Here is a 23,599-nt window from a genome sequence, read left to right as displayed (position 1 = left end):
TAACAGGTAGTTAACAGGCAGTTTTTAGCCTAATCCCCATTTTGAGGGGTTTCGTGTGGGTTTCCCGACGGCTCCAAACCACGTCAGGTAGAGCAGGCGGGCCGTCGGATTGAAGGAGTTGGAGGGGTCGCGATGTCGGTGCTCAGGTGAGTGATGGGTGCATGAGTGCAAAGGTAAGTGTGTTTGGTGTGTCTAAAATGTGTAAAGAACTTTTACTTACCTGTACTTACCTTCACAGCCTTTCTTCCTGTAGCCGTCGGGAGCGCATCACTCAGCCGGAACTTAAAGCTGAATGGCTGCGATCTGTTAAAAGTGACAGCCTTCAGCTTTTAGTGCTGCTGAGATTTCTAAATGAGTCTGCGCAGAAGGACTCATCTTAGAAGTCAGACTGTCAGTGTTTCACAGCTTCAAACAGCTGTAAAACACTGATATTTCATCTGTCAAGAAATCTTGACAGATGAAATTGCAGTCTGTGACGTCACCTGTTGCCGGGTGGCCCTTAATTGGCCTGCTGAGCCCGTTGGGCGGGCTCAACAAGGTCAATCAAGGGAAAATCGAGCGGATTGGCCGGACGTTGAAGTAGGCGGGTCAGAAACCCGACAAAATCGACCCCCATGTGTTGGATTCCCTGGTGTCTTCTAGCAGCAAGACCACACCCTCATCAAACTGTAGCATTCTGCCAGTATGGCCTTTAGTTTGCTGCTAAACTCCCTCAGCACAATGTTTGAATGTTAGAGTGACAGCTACCAAAAGAACAATGGACCAGAATGCATCATATCTGTTAAAACATCCTGTTCTAATCCTCAATATAAAATGGATCCTTTTTTTTATTCATTCGCGGGATGTGGGCATCACAGGTAAGGCTGGCATTTACTGCCCATCCCGACAACAACAACATAGGAACATAGAAGATAGGAGCAGGAGTAGGCCATTCGGCCCCTCGAGCCCGCTCCACCATTTAATGAGATCATGTCTGATCATCCAAATTCAGTACCCTGTCCCTGCTTTCTCCCCATATCCCTTGACCCCTTTAGCCTCAAGAAATATATCCAACTCCTTCTTGAATATATTTAATGAATTGGCCTCAACTGCCTTCTGTGGTAGAGAATTCCACAGGTTCACCATTCTTCCTCATCTCAGTCCTAAATGGCTTATCCCTTATCCTTAGACTGTGACCCCTGGTTCCCGACTATTGGGAACATCCTTCCTGCATCTAGTCTGTCCAGTCCTGTTAGAATTTTATAAGTTTCAATGAGGAGATCCCCTCTCATTCTTCTAAACTCTAGTGAATATAAGCCTAATCGACCCAATCTCTCCTCATACGTCATTCCTGCCAACCCAGGTATCAGTCTGGTGAATCTTTGCTGCACTCTCTCCATGGCAAGAACATCCCTCCTTAGATAAGGCGACCAAAACTACACACAATACTCAAGGTGTGGTCTCACCAAGGCCCTGTACAACTGCAGCAAAACATCCTTGCTCCTGTACTCGAATCCTCTCGCTATGAAGGCCAACATACCATTTGCCTTCTTAACCGCCTGCTGCACCTGCATGCTTACCTTCAGCGACTGGTGCACAAGGACACCCAGGTCTCGTTGCACTTCCCCCTTTCCCAATCTATTGCCGTTCAGATAATATTCTGTCCTCCTGTTTTTGCCACCAAAGTGGATAACCTCGCATTTATCCACATTATACTGCATTTGCCATGCATCTGCCCAATCACCCAGCCTGTCCAAATCGTATTGGAGTTTCTCGGCATCCTCCTCACAACACACACGCCCACCCAGCTTTGTGTCATCTGCAAACTTGGAGATATTACATCTAGTTCCCTTGTCTAGATCATTTATATATATTGTGAATAGCTGGGGTCTTAGCACGGATCCCTGCGGTACCCCACTAGTCACTGCCTGCCACTCGGAAAAAGACCCGTTTATTCCAACTCTTTGCTTCCTGTCTGCCAACCAGTTCTCTATCCAAGACAGTACCTTACCCCAATCCCATGTGCTTTACCTTTATACGCTAATCACTTATCCGGGACCTTAGCGAAAGTCTTCTCAAAGTCCAAATACACCACATCCACTGGTTCTCCCTTATCTATTCTACCAGTTACATCCTCAAAAAATTCCAGTGGAGTAGTCAAGCATGATTTACCTTTTGTAAATCCATGTTGACTTTGTCCGATCCTGTCACTGTTTTCCAAGTGCTCTGCTATTACATCTTTTATAATGGACTCTAGCATTTTCCCCACTACCGATGTCAGGCTTACCGGTCTATAATTCCCCGTTTTTTCTCTACCACCCTTTTTAAATAGTGGGGTTACCTTAGCTATCCCCAAACCATGGGAACTGTTCCAGAGTCTATAGAATTTTGGAAGATGACCAGCAATGCATCTACTATTTCTAGGGCCACTTCCTTAAGTACCCTAGGATGTAGATTATCAGGCCCTGGGGATTTATCGGCCCTCAATCCCGTCAATTTTCCTAACACCATTTCCCTACAAATACTGATTTAATTCAATTCATCCCTCTCATTAGACCCTATGTTTCCCGACATCTCTGGGAGGTTATTTGTGTCCTCCTTTGTGAAGACAGAACCAAAGTATGTATTTAATTGGTCTGCCATTTCTTTGTTCCCCATTATAAATTCCCCTGATTCTGACTGCAAGAGACCTACGCTTGACTTCACCCGTCTTTTTCTCTTCACATATCTATAGAAGCTTTTACAGTCAGTTTTTATGTTCCCTGCAAGCTTACTCTCATAATCTATTTCCCCCTCTTAATTAATCCCTTTGTCCTCCTTTGCTGAATCCTAAACTGCTCCCAATCCTCAGGTTTGCTGCTTTTTCTGGCCAAATTATATGTCCTCTCCTTGGATCTTATGCTATCGCTAATTTCCCTTGTTAGCCACGGTTGAGTCAACTTTTTTGTTTTATTTTTATGCCAAACAGAGATGAACAAATTCTGTAGTTCATCCATGCGATCTTTAAATGTTTGCCATTGCCTATCCACCATCAACCCTTTAAGTAACGTTCTCCAATCCATCCTAGCCAACTTGCCCCTCATACCATTGTATGTTTCCTTTATTTAAATTCAGGACCCTAGTCTCTGAGTCAACTACTTCACTCTCCATCTTAATGAAGAATTCTATCATATCATGATCGCTCCTCCCCAAGGGACCTTGCACAACAACATTGCTAATTAATCCTTTCTCATTACATAATACCCAGCCTAAGATGGCCTGGTCTCTAGTTGGTTGCTCGACATATTGGTCCAGGAAACCATCCCGTATACACTCTAGGAATTCCTCCTCCACACTATTGTTACTAATTTGGTTAGCCCAATCATAGAAACATAGAAGATAGTAGCAGGAGTAGGCCATTCGGCCCTTCGAGCCTGCTCCGCCTTTCAATGAGATCATGGCTGATTATCCAAATTCAGTACCCTGTCCCTGCCTTCTCCCCATATCCCTTGATCCCTTTAGCCTCAAGAAATATATCCAACTCTTTCTTGAATATATTTAATGAACTGGCCTCCACCGCCCTCTGTGGCAGAGAATTCCACAGGTTCATCACTCTCTGGGTGAAGAAATTCCTCCTCATTTCAGTCCTAAATGGCTTACCCCTTATCCTTAGACTATGACCCCTGGTTCTGGACTCCCCGGCCATCAGAAACATCCTTCCTGCATCTAGTCTGTCCAGACATGACAGAATTTTATAGGTTTCGATGAGATCCCCTCTCAATCTTCTAAACTCCAGTGAGTATAAGCCCAATTGACACAATCTCTCCTCGTACGTCATTCCTGCCATCCCAGGTATCAGCCTGGTGAATCTTTGCTGCACTCCCGCCATGGCAAGAACGTCCTTCCTCAGGTAAGGTGACCAAAACTGCACACAATATTCAAGGTGCGGTCTCACCAAGGCCCTGTACAACTGCAGCAAGACATCCTTGTTCTTGTACTTGAACCCTCTTGCTACGAAGGCCAACATACCATTTGCCTTGTTAACCGCCTGCTGCACCTGCATGCTTACCTTCAGTGACTGGTGCACAAGAACATCCAGGTCTCTTTGCACTTCCCCTTCTCCCAATCTATTGCCATTCAAATAATAATCTGCCTTCCTGTTTTTGCCACCAAAGTGGATAACCTCACATTTATCCACATTATAGTGCATTTGCCATGTTTCTGCCCAATCACCCAACCTGTCCAAATCGTACTGGAGTTTCATGACATCCTCCTCACAGCACACACGCCCACCCAGCTTTGTGTCGTCTGCAAATTTGGAGATATTACATCCAATTCCCTCGTCCAGATCATTAATATATATTGTGAACAGCTGGGGTCCTAGGACCAATCCTTGCGGTACCCCACTAGTCACTGCCTGCCACTCGGAAAACGACCCGTTTATTCCAACTCTTTGCTTTCTGTCCGCCAACCAGTTCTCTATCCAAGTCAATACCTTGCCCCCAATCCCATGTGCATTAATTTTGCACGCTAACCTCTTATGCGGGACCTTATCGAAAGCCTTCTGAAAGTCCAAATACACCACATCCACTGGATCTCCCTTATCTATTTTACCAGTTACATCCTCAAAAAATTCCAGCAGATTAGTCAAGCATGATTTACCTTTTGTAAATCCATGTTGACTTTGTCCAATCCTGTCACTGCTTTCCAAGTGCTCTGCTATTGCATCTTTTATAATGGACTCTAGCATTTTCCCCACTACCGATGTCAGGCTTACCGGTCTATAATTCCCCGCTTTTTCTCTGCGACCTTTTTTGAATAGTGGGGTAACATTAGCTACCCTCCAATCCATGGGTACTGTTCCAGAGTCTATTGACTTATGGAAGATGACCAGCAATGCATCTACTATTTCTAGGGCCACTTCCTTAAGTACCCTGGGATGTAGATTATCAGGCCCTGGGGATTTATCGGCCTTCAGTCCCATCAATTTCCCTAACACCATTTCCCTACAAATACTGATTTCTTTCAGTTCCACCCTTTCATCAGACCCTATGTTCCGCGGTATTTCTGGGAGGTTATTTGTGTCCTCCTTTGTGAAGACAGAACCAAAATATGTATTTAGTTGGTCTACCATTTCTTTGTTCCCCATTATAAATTCTCCCGATTCTGACTGCAAGGGACCTACGCTTGACTTCACCAATCTTTTCCTCTTTACATATCTATAAAAGCTTTTACAGTCAGTTTTTATGTTCCCTGCAAGCTTACAGTTTAATCCTAAACTGCTCCCAATCCTCAGGATTATTGCTTTTTCTGGCCAATTTGTATGTCCTCTCCTTGGATCTTATGCTATCCCTAATTTCCCTTGTTAGCCACGGTTGAGTCACCTTTTTTGTTTTATTTTTATGCCAAACTGGGATGAACAACTTCTGTAGTTCATCCATTCGGTCTTTGAATGTTTGCCATTGCCTATCCACCGTCAACCCTTTGAGTGCCATTCCCCAATCAATCCTACCCAACTCGCTCCTCAGACCATCGTAGTTTCCTTTATTTAAATTGAGGACCCTAGTTTCTGAGTCAACTACTTCATTCTCCATCTTAATGAAGAATTCGATCATATTATGATCGCTCCGACCCAAGGGGCCTCGTACAACAAGATTGCTAATTAATCCTTTCTCGTTACATAATACCCAGTCTAAGATGGCCTGATCTCTGGTTGGTTCCTCGACATATTGGTCCAGGAAACCATCCCGTAAACACTCCAGGATTTCCTCCTCCACAGTATTGTTACTAATTTGGTTAGCCCAATCTATATGTAGATTAAAGTCACCTATGATGACTGCTGTGCCCTTATTGCACGCTTCTTTAATTTCCCTTTTAATGCCATCCCCAACCTCCGCCTTACTGTTTGGAGGTCTATATACCACTCCCACTAATGTTTTTTTCCCCTTAGTATTTCTCAATTCTACCCATACAGATTCCACCTCATCAGAGCTAATATCCTTCATTACAATTGTGTTAATCCCTTCTTTAACCAGTAATGCTACCCCACCTCCCTTTCCTTTTTGCCTATCTTTCCTGAATATCGAATACCCCTGGATGTTGAGTTCCCAGTCTTGGCCGTCCTTGAGCCACGTTTCCGTAATCCCAACCAAATCATATTCGTTTACCTCTATTTGCGCAGCCAATTCATCCACCTTATTACAAATGCTCCTCGCATTAAGACACATAGCCTTCAGGCTTGTTTTTTTAATGCTCTTAGACCTATTAGAATTATTATTTACTGTGGCCATGCTTTATTTAAACCGTTGATTTCTCTGACTGCCACTTTTGTTTTTCTCCTTCCGATCTTTTGCTTTTATCCTTGTTTTCCTTTCCTCTGTCTCCCTGCTCAGGTTCCCAACCCCCTGCCATTTTAGTTTAAACCCTCCCCCACAGCACTAGCAAACACTCCCCCTAGGACATTGGTTCCAGCCCTGCCCAGGTGCAGACCGTCCGGTTTGAACTGGTCCCACCTCCCCCAGAACCGGTTCCAATGTCCCAGGAACTTGAATCCCTCCCCCTGGCACCATTCCTCTAGCCACGTATTCATCTGAAGTATCCTTCTATTTCTACTCTGACTAGCACGTGGCACTGGTAGCAATCCTGAGATTACTACCTTTGAGGTCCTGTTTTTTAATTTACCTCCAGCTCCCTATATTCCGCTTTTAGGACCTCATCCCGCTTTTTACCTATATCGTTGGTGCCTATATGCACCACGACAACTGGCTGTTCACCCTCCCCTTCCAAGATGTTCTGCAGCCGCTCGGAGACATCCTTGACCCTTGCACCAGGGAGGCAACACACCATCCTGGGGTCTCGTTTGCGGCCGCAGAAATGCCTATCTATTCCCCTTACAATTGAATCCCCTATTACTATAGCTCTACCACACTTTTTCCTTCCATTCTGTGCGGCAGAGCCACCCCTGGTGCCAGGAAGTTGGCTGCTGCTGCCTTCCTCTGATAAGCCATCCCCCCCAACAGTACTCAAAGTGGTATATCTGTTGGAGAGGGGTATGGCCACAGGGGACCCCTGCACTACCTGCCTGCGCCTAGTACTCTGCCTGTTGGTCACCCGTTCCCTTTCTTCCTGTCCAACCTTTACCTGCGGTGTGTCCAACTCCATAAACGTGATATTCACGAAGTCCTGAGCATCGCGAACGCTCCAGTATGCATCCAATCGCAGCTCCAGCGCCGCAATGCGGTCTGTCAGTAGCTGCAGCTGGGTGCACTTCCTGCACATGTAGTTGTCAGGGACACAGGAAGTGTCCCTGAGTTCCCACATCTCGCAGGAGGAGCAGATCACGGGGCCCGGCTGTCCTGCCATGACTTACCCTTTAATTAATTGAGTTTAAATTAAATCAATCAATCCCACTAATTACACTACAGTTAAATAGTTTACCAACAGTCCCCGCTACACCAGAGAGACCTTAGAAACTATAAAACAGAGTTAAAGTTTAAAAAAGAGAGAAATACTCACCAACCAATCACTTACCTGCTTCCTGCTGACGTCACACTTGGATTACTTTTAACCTCTCTCCCGGAACCTGGATTGGTCGGGCCTCTGGTGATCCCTCGCAGGTCCGCTGCCTCTCCGGTCTCGGGGCTCTGGGCCTATATGTAGATTAAAGTCACCCATGATAACTGCTGTGCCCTTATTGCACGCGTCTCTAATTTCCCATTTAATGCCATCCCCAACCTCAGCATTACTGTTTGGGGGTCTGTATACCACTCCCACTAACGTTTTCTGGCCCTTGGTATTTCTCAGCTCTGCCAATACAGATTCCACATCATCAGAGCTAATATCCTTCCTTACAATTGTGTTAATCTCCTCTTTAACCAGCAATGCTACCCTTCCTCCTTTTCCTTTTTCCTGTCCTTCCTGAATATTGAATACCCCTGGATGTTAAATTCCCAGTCTTGGTCACCCTGAAGCCATGTCTCTGTAATCCCAATTATATCACATTCATTTACATCTATTTGCGCAGCTAATTCATCCACCTTATTACGACGCATTTATGTAGCCCCTAGAAAGTAGTGAAACGTCCCCAGACTCTTCACAGGAACGTTATCCGATAGAATCTGACACCGAGCCACATGAGGTATTGGGACAGGTGACCAAAAACTTAGTCAAAGGGCGTTAATGAGTTAACGAGCATCTTAAAGGAGGAGAGAGAGGCGGAAAGATTCCCCAGTTACCCAACTGAGTGGCTTGCTAGGCCACTCTTCAGAGGGCAGTTAGAGTCAACCGCGTTGGTGTGGGACTGTGGCATATCGGCCCAGACCAGGTAAGGGTGGCAGGTTTCCTTCCCTAAAGAACATTAGTGAACCAGTTAGGGTTTTATGACAATTCGACAGCTTCATGGTCACTTTTCCTGACACCAGCTTTTTATTTCCAGAATTTTAAAGCTGAATTCAAATTCTCTACCTGCCATGATAGGATTCGAACTCATGTTCTGTGATTCCTTTATTCTCATTTTATCTTCAAAAGAACTTGGCCAGTAAATTGTCTGAATTGCAAGTGGAGGCAGTCAGTCTGAAAGCAGCAGATTCAGGGCTAATAACCTGGGGACGATAACGTAGTCGATATGTCCACCGGACTGAGAATCCATCAAGTCTGAACCGGTGCCATTTTCACGTGAGCCATCTAGTCTATCCTTACTCTCTTGCTTGCTACCCATACCATTTAATATTCATCTCTATTCAAGCTGTTTTCCAATTCCCTTTTCACAATTTATGAACTCTACTTCAACAATGATTTGTGACACAGAACTCCACATTCCTCCACCTTTTCATTACTGTCTCACTGACCAGTGGAAGCAATATACCACGATGTACCTTTTTATAACCCCAGGCATGGCTCAGTGGGCAGCACCCTCGCCTCTGAGTCAGAAGGTTGTGGATTCAAGTCCCACTCCAGAGACTTGTGCACAAAATCTAGGCTGACACTCCAGTGCAGTACTAAGGGAGCACCGCACTGTCGGAGGGGTGGTACTGAGGGAGTGCTGCACTGTCAGAGGGTCAGTACTGAGGGAGTGCTGCACTGTCGGAGGGTCAGTACTGAGGGAGTGCTGCACTGTCAGAGGGTCAGTACTGAGGGAGTGCCACACTGTCAGAGGGGCAGTACTGAGGGAGTGCTGCACTGTCGGAGGGTCAGTACTGAGGGAGTGCCACACTGTCGGAGGGTCAGTACTGAGGGAGTGCTGCACTGTCAGAGGGTCAGTACTGAGGGAGTGCTGCACTGTCAGAGGGGCGGTACTGAGGGAGCGCCACACTGTCAGAGGGGCAGTACTGAGGGAGCACCGCACTGTCGGAGGGGCAGTACTGAGTGAGCGCTGCACTGTCGGAGGGGCAGTACTGAGGGAGCGTCGCACTGTCGAAGGGGCAGTGCTGAGGGAGCACCGCACTGTCGGAGGGGCAGTACCGAGGGAGCGCTGCACTGGCGGAGGGGCGGTACTGAGGGAGCGCCGCACTGTCGGAGGGGTGGTACTGAGGGAGCACCGCACTGTCGGAGGGCGGTACTGAGGGAGTGCTGCACTGTCGGAGGGGCGGTACTGAGGGAGCACCGCACTGTCAGAGGGTCAGTACTGAGGGAGTGCTGCACTGTCAGAGGGTCAGTACTGAGGGAGTGCTGCACTGTCGGACGGGCGGTATTGAGGGAGCGCCGCACTGTCAGTGGGGCAGTGCTGAGGGAGCGCCGCACTGTCGGAGGGGCAGTACTGAGGGAGCGCCGCACTGTCAGAGGGGCAGTACTGAGTGTGCGCCGCACTGTCGGAGGGGCAGTACTGAGGGAGCGCCGCACTGTCGGAGGGGCAGTACTGAGGGAGCGCCGCACTGTCGGAGGGGCAGTGCTGAGGGAGCACCGCACTGTCGGAGGGGCAGTACTGAGGAAGCGCTGCACTGTCGGAGGGGCAGTACTGAGGGAGCGCTGCAGTGTGGGAGGGGCAGTACCGAGGGAGCGCTGCACTGGCGGAGGGGCAGTACTGAGGGAACGCCGCTCTGTCGGAGGGGCGGTGCTGAGGGAGCGCCGCACTGTCGGAGGGGCAGTACTGAGGGAGAGCTGCACTGTCGGAGGGGCGGTACTGAGGGAGCGCCGCACTGTCGGAGGGGCGGTGCTGAGGGAGCGGCGCACTGTCGGAGGGGCAGTGCTGAGGGAGCACCGCACTGTCGGAGTGGCAATACTGAGGGAGCACTGCACTGTCAGAGGGGCAGTGCAGAGGGAGCACCGCACTGTCGGAGGGGCAGCACTGAGGGAGCGCCGCACTGTCGGAGGGGCAGTACTGAGCGAGCACTGCACTGATGGAGGGGCAGTACTGAGGGAGCGCGGCACCGTCGGAGGGGCAGTACTGAGGGAGCGCCGCACTGTCGGAGTGGCAATACTGAGGGAGCGCTGCACTGTCAGAGGGGCAGTGCAGAGGGAGCACCGCACTGTCGGAGGGGCAGCACTGAGGGAGCACCGCACTGTCGGAGGGGCAGTACTGAGCGAGCACTGCACTGATGGAGGGGCAGTACTGAGGGAGCGCGGCACTGTCGGAGGGGCAGTACTGAGGGAGCGCCGCACTGTCGGAGGGGCAGTACTGAGGGAGCGCCGCACTGTCGGAGGGGCAGTACTGGGAGCGCCGCACTGTCGGAGGGGCAGTGCTGAGGGAGCACCGCACTGTCGGAGGGGCAGTACTGAGGGAGCGCTGCACTGTCGGAGGGGCAGTGCTGAGGGAGCGCCGCACTGTCGGAGGGGCAGTGCTGAGGGAGCGCCGCACTGTCGGAGGGGCAGTACTGAGGGAGCTCCGCACTGTCGGAGGGGCAGTACTGAGGGAGCTCCGCACTGTCGGAGGGGCAGTGCTGAGGGAGCGCTATAATCAATCATAGAAATTTACAGCATGGAAGGAGGCAATTTCGGCCCATCGTGTCTGCGCCGGCCGACAAAGAGCTCTCCAGCCTAATCCCACTTTCCAGCTCTTGGTCCGTAGCCCTGCAGGTTACGGATCTTGAAGTGCACATCGAAGTACTTTTTAAATGCGATGAGGGTTTCTGCCTCTACCACCCTTTCAGGCCGTGAGTTCCAGACCCTTTCTGGGTGAAGAAATTTCCCCTCAAATCCCCTCTAAACCCCCCACCAATTACTTTAAATCTTTGCCCCCTGGTTTTTGACCTCTCTGCTAAGGGAAATAGGTCCTTTCTATCCACTCTATCTCGGCCCCTCATAATTTTATACACCTCAGTAAGGTCTCCCCTCAGCCTCCTCTGTTCCAAAGAAAACAAACCCAGCCTATCCAATCTTTCCTCATAGTTAAAATTCCCCAGCCCAGGCAACATCCTCGTAAATCTCCTCTGTACCCTCCTCTAGTGCAAACACATCTTTCCTGTAATGTGGTGACTAGAACTGCACGCTCTATGGCACTATTTCGAAGAAGAGCAGGGGAACACAAACATCTAGGCTGACACTCCAGTGAAGTACTGAGGCAGTGCTGCACTGTCGAAGGTGCCATCTTTTGCATGAGATGTTAAACCGAGGCCTTGTCTGTTAAGTCTGTGTGTTCTAGTTGTAATTACTAACACAGACTACAAGATTAAAGTTCAACAGGTCTTTACTGGTTGGAGGTCAGGACTATACTAAATACAATATTACTACACAGTGCTTATATACCGGTGGTCACCACCGGTATTACGTATACAGCAGCCAGAGAAAGTAGTACATCTCTTAAAGTGGAACAGGCTTAAGTTCTCTTAAGGTGGAACAGGTTACATACACCACAATCCTCCCTTTTTAGCTTAACAGTCATATCCCCATTTAACATAACATAATAACATATATAACTTCAGGTATAAACAGTTCAAAGGTTCAGTCTCTCAGGAGGCCTTCTGATTCGGTTTGGATAACGCCTTTCAGTGGTCTCTGATTCCTGTTGCTGAGGTGACTCCTCTAGTTGGTCTCCCATGCATTGGGTGTTATCATCATCAGGTACATTCCCTGCCGAGGTAGATGCTTCAGGTTCATTAACGTCTTCCACAGTTGTCTCTGTCGCAACCATGGGTTCGACCCTTGCTCTCGATTCTACCAGTTGATCCGCATGACGCCTTATCACATTGTTACCAATATCTACTGTGTACATCAGAGGTCCTTGTCTGGCCCGAATTGTTCCGGACTGCCATTTTTCGTTTCCATAGCCCCTTGCCAACACTGGTTGTCCTACGTCGAAACTTCGAGTGGCCTTGTTATTAATATGCCGGAACTGTTTGTTTTCCACTTCCCTCCGCACATTTGGTTTTAACAAGTCCAACCTGGACCGCAACCTCCTGTTATAAAACATCATGGCAGGACTTTGGTTAGTCACTGCATGAGCGGCGTTTCGATATGCCATTAGGAAATTGTCCACCTTGTGCTGTAGCGGAATCTGATCATCGTTCATGGCCTTTATTGCCTTTTTGAATGTTTGGACAAATCTCTCGGCCAACCCGTTTGTCGCCGGATGATATGGGGCAGAGGTATAATGTTTCACCCCATTCTTCTTTAAGAATTTTTGGAATTCTTCCGACACGAACTGTGGTCCGTTGTCCGAACAGATCTGTTCTGGCAATCCGTTCCTTGCGAATATTGTTCTTAACACCGCAATTGTCTTTTCTCAAGTAGTGGTATTCATCTTGATCACTTCTGGCCATTTGGAATGTGCGTCCACCGCAATTAGGAACATGGAGTCCATGAATGGACCAGCAAAGTCAATATGTACGCGTTGCCATGGGGCTGAAGGCCATTCCCATGGGTGTAGTGGTGCGATCGGAGGTGCATTTTGCACTTTTTGGCACCCAGCGCAGCTTTTCGTCAACTCCTCTATCTGTTGGTCAATACCCGGCCACCATACATAAGCCCTAGCAAGACTTTTCATCTTAACTCCCCCCAGATGACCTTCATGCAGTTCTTTTAGAACTCTTTCCCTTAACTTGGGAGGAATAATCACTCTTGTCCCGTACATCAAAGTACCATGGCAGACGGACAGCTGGTCTCGCCTTGCCGAGAATGCCGGTAACAGAGGATCACCACGTGTTGGCCATCCTTTCACTGTCACCTCGTAGACTCTGGACAGTGTCGGGTCGTTCCTGGTTTCTCTTTCAATACTTGCATTGGTGACTGGTAAACACTCGATGATGGTCGAATGAAATAACTCAACAGGGTCAACTTTCGTGGTTTCTTCTTCTTCAGGTAGTGGCAGGCGCGACAGCCCATCAGCATTGCCATGCTGCTTCGTACCTTTGAATTCTATTTGATATTGATGTGCCCCTAGGAAAAGGGACCATCTCTGGAGACGCTGTGCTGTCATCACTGAAACACCCTTCTTAGGGTTAAAAATGGATACCAACGGCTGATGGTCTGTCAGAAGTGTGAATTTTTGGCCCTGCAGGTAATGATTAAACTTCTTCACTCCCCATACAAGGCTGAGAGCCTCCCTATCGATCTGCGCATAGTTGCGCTCAGCGGAGGTCAATGATCTGGATGCAAACGCGACTGGCCTTTCCGTGCCATTTGGCAACTTGTGTGAGAGTACTGCCCCAATACCATATGGAGAAGCATCACAAGCCAACCAAATAGGCAGTGTCGGGTTGAAGTGAGCCAACACTTCCTCTGAGGTGATCAATTCTTTGCTTTTGCGAAATGCCTTCTTACAGTTTTCGCTCCATTCCCATGGTACCCCCTTCTGTAAAAGAGCGTTTAGCGGGTGCAGTACCGTGGATAGATTTGGTAGAAATTTATGGTAACAGTTAATCAATCCTAGAAACGACCTCAACTGAGAGACATTATCCGGAGCGGGAGCCTTTACAACTGCCTCTATCTTGTCAGGAGACTTATGAAGCCCCTCCCGGTCAATGACATGACCACAGTACGAGATCCGCTTCTGGAAGAACTCACATTTCTGCCGATTAACTCTAAGTCCACACTCTTTCAGTCTGTTGAGCACCAGTTCCAAGTTTGCGAGGTGTTCTTCATCACCATCACCTGTAATCAGAATATCGTCCAGGTAACATTGTGTGCCTGGAATTCCCTGTAATACCTGCTCCATGGCCCTCTGCCAAATTGCTGGAGCCAATGCCACTCCAAAAACCAGCCTATTGTACCGGTACAAACCTCGATGCGTGTTGATCGTGAGGTATTGGCGTGACTCTTCTTCAACCTCCATCTGCAAGTACGCCTGCGCCAGGTCTATCTTGGTGAAGTGTTTCCCGCCAGACAACGAAGCAAAAATATCCTCAATCCACGGAAGCGGATACTGCACCGTGTGAAGCACCGGATTAACGGTGATTTTGAAATCTCCACAGATGCGAACCTTCCCTGGTTCTCCTGGCTTGTTGCTCGAAGGATGTTTCATAACGGGAACAATGGGCATAGCCCACTCACTCCAATCTACCTTAGACAGTACACCTGAACGTTCTAGCGCTTCCAGTTCCGCTTCTACAGTAGGTCGTATTGCATAGGGTACCGGTCTGGCTTTAAAAAACTTTGGGTGTGCATGTTCATCAATCTTGATGTTTGCCGTAATTCCTCTCAGTGTTCCCAGTCCCTGCTGGAACACCTCTTTAGCATCATCCAATATTTTGGACAATCGTTTAGGTTTGACATCTGTTTCCCCGGAATCTACCGTTAGTGCCTTCAAGGAGTGCCAGTCCATATTCATTTTCCTAATCCACTCCCGTCCCAGTAGTGGTGGACCTCCTTCAGGTAGCACATATAAGTCCATTACTTGGCTTTCTTCGCCCTTGTGGACCACTTTTACCTCTATCTTTCCGATGGGGTACACTCTTTGCCCCGTGTATGTTTTCAATATAATCTCCGTATCCCGTAGGGGAATATGTTGGAATAACCTTTTGTAATCTTTCTTATTCATGACCGTCAATGCCGATCCAGTGTCCAATTCCATCTTTACTTGGACTCCTGCTATCTGAAGGGTGACCCAAATTGTCTGGAGATCTGCATCCTTACCAACGTTGTGTACTCTTAAGCTACCCAGTTCATTACTGCTAGCGTCTGAATCTGACTTCTGTTCGGTCGAACTGTTCTTTGTCACCTTGTGTACCTTTATGTATTTTCCTTGCGGTGACTTTTTGTTGCTGGTCTTCTTTCCTGACCGGCATACTTTAGCTATGTGGCCAAGCCTGCCACACGTTCTGCATTCTTGATTTTTAAACCAACACTGGTTCTGATCATGCGTTGTCTTTCCACAACGATAACATTTTACAGTACTCAAACCCAATTTATTTGTACGGAGTTCCGGTGACCGTAGCTGCATTACTGCCGTGCCTCTCGCTGCGGCTTCGTGTGCTGCTGCCATAGTGACCGCTTTCTCAAGTGTCAGCTCATTCTCCTCGAGCAGTCGCTTTTGTGTATCTTCTTTTAATAAACCACACACAAATTTATCTCGTAGCGCCTCTGTCAGTCTCGTTCCAAACTGACAGTACTTTGCTAGCTTACGCAATTCCATTAAATATTCAGCATTGCTTTCATCCTTCAGCTGCCTTCTGCTGTAAAATTTAAATCGTTCCGCTAGCATCAGCGGCATGGGGTTTAGATGATTTTTCAGGACAGTAACAATCTCCTCGAACGTCTTATCCGCCGGTTCATCTGGTGATAAAAGGTGTTTCAATTGCCCGTATGTCTTCGCACCCATTAAGTTTAATAATGTTAGTGCTTTCTCTTCATCTGGGATTTTATTTGCTTTACAATAATTTTGTATGCGTTCTACATACATGGCCCAATCTTCGATGTCGCTATCAAAGGTATTAATGTTCCCATGTTTAGGCATCGTTGCAATTTAATTTATTTTTATTTTTATCCAAGATGGCGGCTTCCCGCTCTTGTCTTCGTCCTCCGCCTACAAAATGGCGGTTTTCCCGCGCTTGGCGGTCTTCACCCGTCCCCCGACGCTGTCTCCGCTTCACCGCGGCTCTCGCGCCTTCAGTTGCCCCAGACGCTGCGCCTTTTTAGCCCGAATGCGGCCCGGCCCTTATCACCAGCCGCGATCGATGTCCCCGCGCTGCGCCTTTCGGCCCGAATGCGGCCCGGCCCTTATCTCCAGTCGCGATCGATCTCACCGCCCTTATTCCTCCGTCTTCCCTCCCCGTCTGTACAGCCAACGCGGCCGACTTTCTGGTCGCGTCGCTGCCCGGCTTACCCACCACCGAGGTAGAAAGAAGATAGCTGACAGCCGCTGATGGAGGCTTCGAGTTCAGGATGTCTTCTGCACTCTGGTTTCTCGATGTCTGCCGCGCGACGTGTCTTCCAGCAGGGTGATGAGGGTGGAAGCCTCTCTTCGACGTCCGTTCTGTGGACGAAGCCGCCGTGGATATAAACTGCCGCAGGGTAAGAATCGGACTCGTCGCCACTGTTAAGTCTGTGTGTTCTAGTTGTAATTACTAACACAGACTACAAGATTAAAGTTCAACAGGTCTTTACTGGTTGGAGGTCAGGACTATACTAAATACAATGGCCTAGAAATTGGGTTTTGGCTTTGCCAGGGCTTTAGCGCCGGAAATTAGTGCCGGCGCTAAGTCCCCTGCGCGCGCCAAAAATTCAGTGGCGCCACGCCCAAACGGCTGCCGGCGCTACTGAAGGGTCTTAGCGCCTGGAAAAGGGCGCTAACTGCCGTTTCGCGCCGCAATTCCGGCGCTGCGGCACCCGATGCGGTGCGGCAGGCTGGGGAAGTGCAGGCCTCCTCCTTCCGTTAAGGAGGAGCTGCCTGCACCCGGCCGCGGCCCGCGCAAATCTGCTTAAAAATGAGCCCGGCACCTCGGACAAGTGCCGGGCTTGCATCTGTTCCGGGGGGGGGTGGAGAGAAGTCCGAGGAGGGAGCTGCGGGCAGGCGGCCGGCGGGAAAGCGGCCGGCCGCCACGGGGCCTTTAATGCGCCGGCGCTAACTGCAGTAAGGCACCTCTGACAAAACGCTGGTTGCGGCTGCCACGGGCGAGGCGGCCGCAACTCAATTTCGGAGTTCGGGCGGGTTACCACGGCAACCGGGACGCTGTGCACACCGATGATGTCATCGGTGCCGGCGCAGCGCTACCGGAGCAACGCCGATTTAGGGCCCCAGGGAATTTCACTACTGGCCATAACTCCGGCGCAAGGCCCTCTAGCGCCTCAAATGAGGCGCTAAGGCTACTGAATTTTCAGCCGAATATTACTACACAGTGCTTATATACCGGTGGTCACCACCGGTATTACGTATACAGCAGCCAGAGAAAGTAGTACATCTCTTAAGGTGGAACAGGCTTAAGTTCTCTTAAGGTGGAACAGGTTACATACACCACACTGTCTGCTCTCAAAAGTGGACGTAAAAGATTGCAATGCACTATTTTGAAGAAGAGCAGGGGAGTTCTCCCTGGAGTCCTGGCCCATATTTATCCCTCAATCAACATCACAAAATCAAGTTATTTGGTCATTATCACATTGCTGTTTGTGGGAGCTTGCTGTGCGCAAATTGGCTGCCGCGTTTCCTGCATTACAACAGTGACTACACTTCAAAAAGTACTTCATTGGCTGTAAAGCACTTTGGGACGTCTTGAGGTTGTGAAAGGCGCTATAGAAATGCAAGTCTTTCTTTCCTGGAATTCCCTTCCTAAACCATTGTAGGAGCACCATTATTCCAAGGACTGCAACAGGGTAAGACAGCCCACCACCACCTTCTGAGGGTAGCTAGGGACGGGAATAATTACGACCCTGTCAGCATCACCCACATCCCAAGAATAAAAGTCTCAATGACTAGAAGCCTTCAACCTTGCTGTCATCCCAGTGAATATACACTGAATCTCTTTCATTGCTTTTATGTTCTTGCTATAATCGAGTACAGTACTCCAACTTCAGGCTAATAAAGATCTTGTACAAGTTCAACATTACCTACTTTTGTATTCTATAGCTCTAGATATAAAATCAAGGATTCCATTTGTCTTCAAAAAACCCTTGACCCATCCATGCTCTCCAACAACTGCCCATCTCTAACCTCCCTTTCCTCTCTTGGTTCTTGAACACATCGCTGCCTCCAAACTCCATGCTTATCAAAACTCCCTGCGTGAATCTATCCATTCCAGTATCTGCCCTGTTCAAAGTACCGAGACGGCTGTGCCTAATAGCAAAAATGAAAACCTCTAATTGTATTGTTATGCTTCGTTGTTCGTGACTTCTGTGTAACATACAGAGGACATGCCATCCTCCTAAATTGCTTCTCCTCTTGTCCGCCTCTGTGTGACTGTCCTTATATGGCTCCAGTCCAACATAGCCAGCACCTGTGCACCATTGGAGTATCTCAGGATTTTATGCTTGGCCCACGCTTCTTCCTCATCTACATGCTGCCACTCAATTACATCATGCATGGGATCAGCTTCCATAGGTATGCTGATGATGCCCACCTCTACCTGTCCACCACCTCTACCTGTTCACCACCTCTACCTGTCCACCACCTCTACCTGTCCACCACCTCTACCTGTTCACTAGCTCTACCTGTCCACCACCTCTACCTGTCCACCACCTCTACCTGTCCACCACCTCTACCTGTCCACCAGCTCTACCTGTCCACCACCTCTACCTGTTCACCACCTCTACCTGTCCACCACCTCTACCTGTCCACCACCTCTACCTGTCCACCACCTCTACCTGTCCACCACCTCTACCTGTTCACTAGCTCTACCTGTTCACCAGCTCTACCTGTCCACCACCTCTACCTGTCCACCAGCTCTACCTGTCCACCACCTCTACCTGTCCACCACCTCTACCTGTCCACCACCTCTACCTGTCCACCACCTCTACCTGTCCACCACCTCTACCTGTTCACTAGCTCTACCTGTTCACCAGCTCTACCTGTCCACCACCTCTACCTGTCCACCACCTCTACCTGTCCACCACCTCTACCTGTCCACCACCTCTACCTGTCCACCACCTCTACCTGTTCACCACCTCTACCTGTCCACCACCTCTCTCAATCCAATGACTGTGTCTGCTGCCAGATATCAAGTCATGGATGAGCCACAACTTCTCCAACTTAATATCAGGAAGACTGAAGCCATTGTTTTGTCTAATGCCATAAATTGTTCCCGTGCCACTAATTACATTCCCATGCCCAGCCAATCGCTCAGGCTATAGGAGACTATGTAAAAACCTCGGTGTTCTGTTCAACCCTGGGCCCAGCTCCACCAGTTTAGCAGTTCCACCCCTATCTCAGCGTTTGACACTTTTACACAATTATTCCAACGCCCTCCTTTCTGACCTCCCATCTTCAACCTTCCACATGCTCCAACTTGTCGAAAACACAGCTACCTGTATCCTATCCCGCTCAAAGTCCCACTTGACAATCGTTCAGTTGCGTTCTGACCTACTCTGACTTGTTATCCCCCAAATTTAAACTTCTTATCTTCAAATCGCTCTATGGCCTTAGCCTCACCCTATTTACGCAAGTTCCTCCAACATTCATAACTTGCCAATGGTGGGTTTCTGGCTCACTGGTCCACCATCATATTAAATGTTATATAATCCCTATTGATCCATGAAAACTGAGCCTTCAATACTCTCCCGTTTTTCGTCACTAGAATATACTTGACTGGAACCCTTTCCAGACCCTTTTTAAAATAATTGATTCATTCTTGGATGTGGGTGTCACAGGCAAAGCCAGCATTTATTGCCCACCCTGAGTTACCCTGAGATGGTGGTGGTGGGCCTTCTTGAATGACTGCAGTCCATGACGCTGTTACATGGCCAGTTCTCGGATTTTGACCCAGCGATGATGAAGGAACGGCGATATACGCCCAGGATGGTTTGTAACTTGGTGGGAAACTTGGATGGTATTCCCATGCACTTGCTGCCCTTGTCCTTCTAGGTGGTGGAGGCCGCAGGTTTGGGAGATGCTGCTGAATAAGCCTTGGCATCCTTTAGATAGTACACACTGCAGCCACGGTATGCTGGTGGTAGAGGGAGTGGAGGGACGAAATGTTTAGGCTAAATATTTCCTATTGCTGATCTTTGGTTCTGTTTTCTAATTTTTCTTTCCTTTTAATCTGAACAAGGCCCCTTTTTATCTCTGTGTAATGTGCCACTGTTTCTCAAATGACCACCTCCCTACCTTTGGGTCTCCTATTTCCTCAGCTTCATTACCCACAGCCAGATTAAGTCATGCTTCCTTCCTTGTTGGAATAGGACCATATTGGCTGAGAAAACTGTCTTGAACAAACTCCAGAAAAGACTCCACTTTCTTACCACAAACATCTCCTACCCCTGTCTTTTTTAGATATTGCCTCTAATTAATACCACTCCCTCCTCCCTTTCGTCCTTCTTTATCCCACCAGAAAGTTTTATAAACTGGAATATTTAATTGTCAATTCTGATCCATCTGCAGCCCAGCAATTTCACTTGCATCAAGAAATCACAGCCCAATCCACATGACTGTATTACTCTGACTGTGAACATTAATTTCAGATAGGCAGTCTCAAGTAGCGGCTAATAGACTCAAGTGTTACAGGAACACATTCCTCTGTCCAAACTTGACAGTCTCATTTGCTAATCTAGTGTATATTGCAGCTTGAGCCACTCAGTTTGTTCAGAGGCTGCTACTTTAGGCGAACAGTACTCCAAGATATCTTGAAGCAGCCCACACACCTTTACCAAGTGCTTCTATCGCAAGTTGAACTGCTTAGAAAGATGTGTGGTTTGGCAGAGCAGAGTCCACCCTCGATGGATGTCCTGTCTTTGGGTACGAATGTGTGAGAGTTTTCCAAAGTACGTTGAGTGTGACCTAAAGCAGAAAACTGAAATACGTTCTGGTGTTTTGGCCTCATTCTTCAGGTGGACGTTATCCTCCATATTGTTTGCCCTTTTCCCTGTTGGTGTTTTTTAAATTTATGTTTTCCTCGCTGAGTATAAGAATGAATCGAGAGATCTCTTCACATAGCCTCCTGCTTCGATTAAACAGGGACAAAGATGATGTAGAAAGGAACGGTGTTAAAAACTCCCATGATTCTGGCTGAATTCTGATTAAGACAAAAGTCCTTTGATATTCATAGTTGAATACTGGACCATGGTTGGTACCTCTGAAGGCTGATGACGACACCTAGAGGCGACTCATTCACTTTTATACACGTACCACTGAATTCCCTTGTGCCAGATGTTAAGACTCCAGCCCTCAGTCCAATAAGACTGCAGTTCTTCAGGTCCTTAAAGATTGTGAGTGAAACCCAAGCATTCCTGTGGAGCCTTTCATCTTCTTCCTTTAAGTTGATAATACTGAAGCTTTCTGGAGACTCCCTTTAGAATTTGCAGTATCCTGACAGATTCCACTCAGTACACTGCTTTATATAGGTAGAGAACTCCTGCTTAAATCTCTATTACTTTGCCTTTCTGCTGACTAGTTACACAGTTTTTTATTCGCTCCACAGATTTTTTACACCTACGTCTTAACCATGATGACTCCATACCAAGTATTGAGATCAGAGCCCAACGAAGTGTGTGGAAGCACTGATACAGAGTAGAGTTTGTGATGTGCTGTGGTGAGACAGGACATTGGAATATTAGCACAGATTTGACCGTCCATCTATCCAGACGCAAAAACTAATACCACTCCATCATCCACGTCCTCAAACAGCCATCCAATCCCACTGTACATTTTCCCAAACTAGTTGCATCCATACTAGAATGGCTAGCAAAGAATTCCATAACTCTGCATGTGTGTTTTCAGAAATATTGGTTACTAGTGTAAAGTGGTGGTGAGTGGATCTTCAAGTGTATATAAATTATATTAATATTCAACCTTACATTCTAATATACTCAATAATTAAAGCAGTTGTTAAATAGGATAAATTAGTTACTGTTATTTAATTACAATAAATTACTGACATGTTTTGTCACTGGTATTTGCCTATTTTCTGTTGTGATTTGTGTAATACCAGTTCCTGGTTATACATCTAGATATGGGGGAGAACCGTCTGTGCTGTTATGAAAGCACCATGTAAACCAGAGGGCCCCAGGCTTCATCACCAGGTAATGTCAGCCAGGATGAGACTAGTCCTTTGCAATTATACTCAGTGCACCCGAGCTGGGAAGGGGCAAACGCCACCTGGGTCCTGCCCCTAATGTAAGACTGTTGAACATGGTGTTGAGCTCCTCAGTGTATCACACCACCTGCTGACCAAAACAATAATAAAAAAAACAAAGTGCAGGTATGGGCATTACAAATATGGGCTCAGCTGTTCCTCTCCACCCCACTGGTGTAAGCATCACTGGTTTAGAGAACATCCCTGACAGCAGGGTGCATGGATGAACATAAAATCCCAAACAGAACTGCAAGAAACTGTACACAACCACAGTACCTTTAATATACTCAAACATTTCATCGTGCTTCACAACAGGGCGGAAGAACAAACACCGAGCAGGAGTTGATCATCTTTGTATGAAGAAGAGTTTTCTCACACCCAAAAGTACACTTTTCTAGTTTCAACCTGTGTCATAAGAACATAAGAAATAGGAGCAGGAGTCGGCCAATCGGCCCCTCGAGCCTGCTCCACCATTCAATAAGATCATGGCTGATCTGATCCTAACCTCAAATCTTCTATCACTCTCCATCCCACCCGAACCCATGTGATCTCCCGGGAGAGGCGAAAAACCAGGTAAAAAACAATGGCCAATTTGGGAGAAAAAATCTGGGAAATTCCTCTCCGACCCATCTAGGCAATCAAAACTCGTCCAGGAGATCACTCTGTCCCTATATTTTCTACAGTACTTACCTTCTGTAAAAGGCAATCTCCACCCCAGCCAGGAACAGGAATAAAACCATCTCCTGCAATCTAACACAGAATTAGAACACAAGAAGTAGGAGCAGAACAAGGCTACACGGCCCCTGGGCCCACTCCACTACCCACAGGGCCATGACCATTCCGAACCTAGACTCATGTCCAATTTCCTGCCCGCTCCCCGTAACCCCTAATTCCCTTTTACTTCTAGGAAACTATCTATTTCTGTTTTAAATTTATTTAATGATGTAGCTTCCACAGCTTTCTGGGGCAGCAAATTCCACAAACCTACCACCCTCAGTGAAGAAGTTTCTTCTCATCTCAGTTTTGAAAGAGCAGCCCCTTATTCTAAGATTATGCGCCCTAGTTCTAGTTTCACCCATCATTGGGAACATCCTCACCGCATCCACCCGATCAAGCCCCTTCACAATCTTATATGTTTCAATAAGATCGCCTCTCATTCTTCTGAACTCCAATGAGTAGAGTCCCAATCTACTCAACCTCTCCTCATATGTCCACCCCCTCATCCCCGGAATTAACCGAGTGAACCTTCTTTGTACTGACCTGAGCGCAAGTATGTCTTTTCTTAAGTATGGACACCAAAACTGTATGCAGTATTCCAGGTGCGGTCTCCTCCTCCAAATCGTTAATATAGATTGTAAAGAGTTGGGGACCCAGCACTGACCCCTGCGGAACACCACTAGTTACTGATTGCCAGTCTGAGAATGAACCATTTATCCCAACTCTCTGCTTTCTGTTAGAGAGCCAATCCTCCACCCACGCCAGAATATTACCCCCAATCCCGTGATTTTTTATCTTGAGCAATAATCTTTTGTGTGGCACCTTGTCAAATGCCTTTT

The 23,599-nt window shown here is 47.8% G+C and overlaps 1 protein-coding gene across 4 annotated transcripts in view; it reads left to right on the top strand.

Moving 5' to 3' along the window:
• Positions 1-21,854, top strand: part of LOC147123873 (disintegrin and metalloproteinase domain-containing protein 12-like) — a 566,371-nt gene extending 544,517 nt beyond the window's left edge. For all 4 annotated transcript variants that reach the window (XM_085976452.1, XM_085976457.1, XM_085976448.1 and 1 more), the window contains one exon: positions 21,390-21,854. Coding sequence is in view for 1 of the 4 variants with exons in the window: in XM_085976448.1 (XP_085832574.1) it covers positions 21,390-21,411 (22 nt within the window). In the remaining 3 variants the exon portion in view is untranslated. The remainder of the gene's footprint in view (positions 1-21,389) is intronic.
• The last annotated feature ends 1,745 nt before the right edge of the window (positions 21,855-23,599 follow it).

Source organism: Somniosus microcephalus, chromosome 2 (genome assembly GCF_052327205.1).
Source record: "Somniosus microcephalus isolate GS21.2 chromosome 2, FLI_Smic_1.0, whole genome shotgun sequence".
NCBI classification, from domain to species: Eukaryota; Metazoa; Chordata; class Chondrichthyes; order Squaliformes; family Somniosidae; genus Somniosus; species Somniosus microcephalus.
The sequence above is the reverse complement of the archived record's forward strand: the minus strand, read 5'-3'. Positions and strand labels throughout refer to the sequence as shown.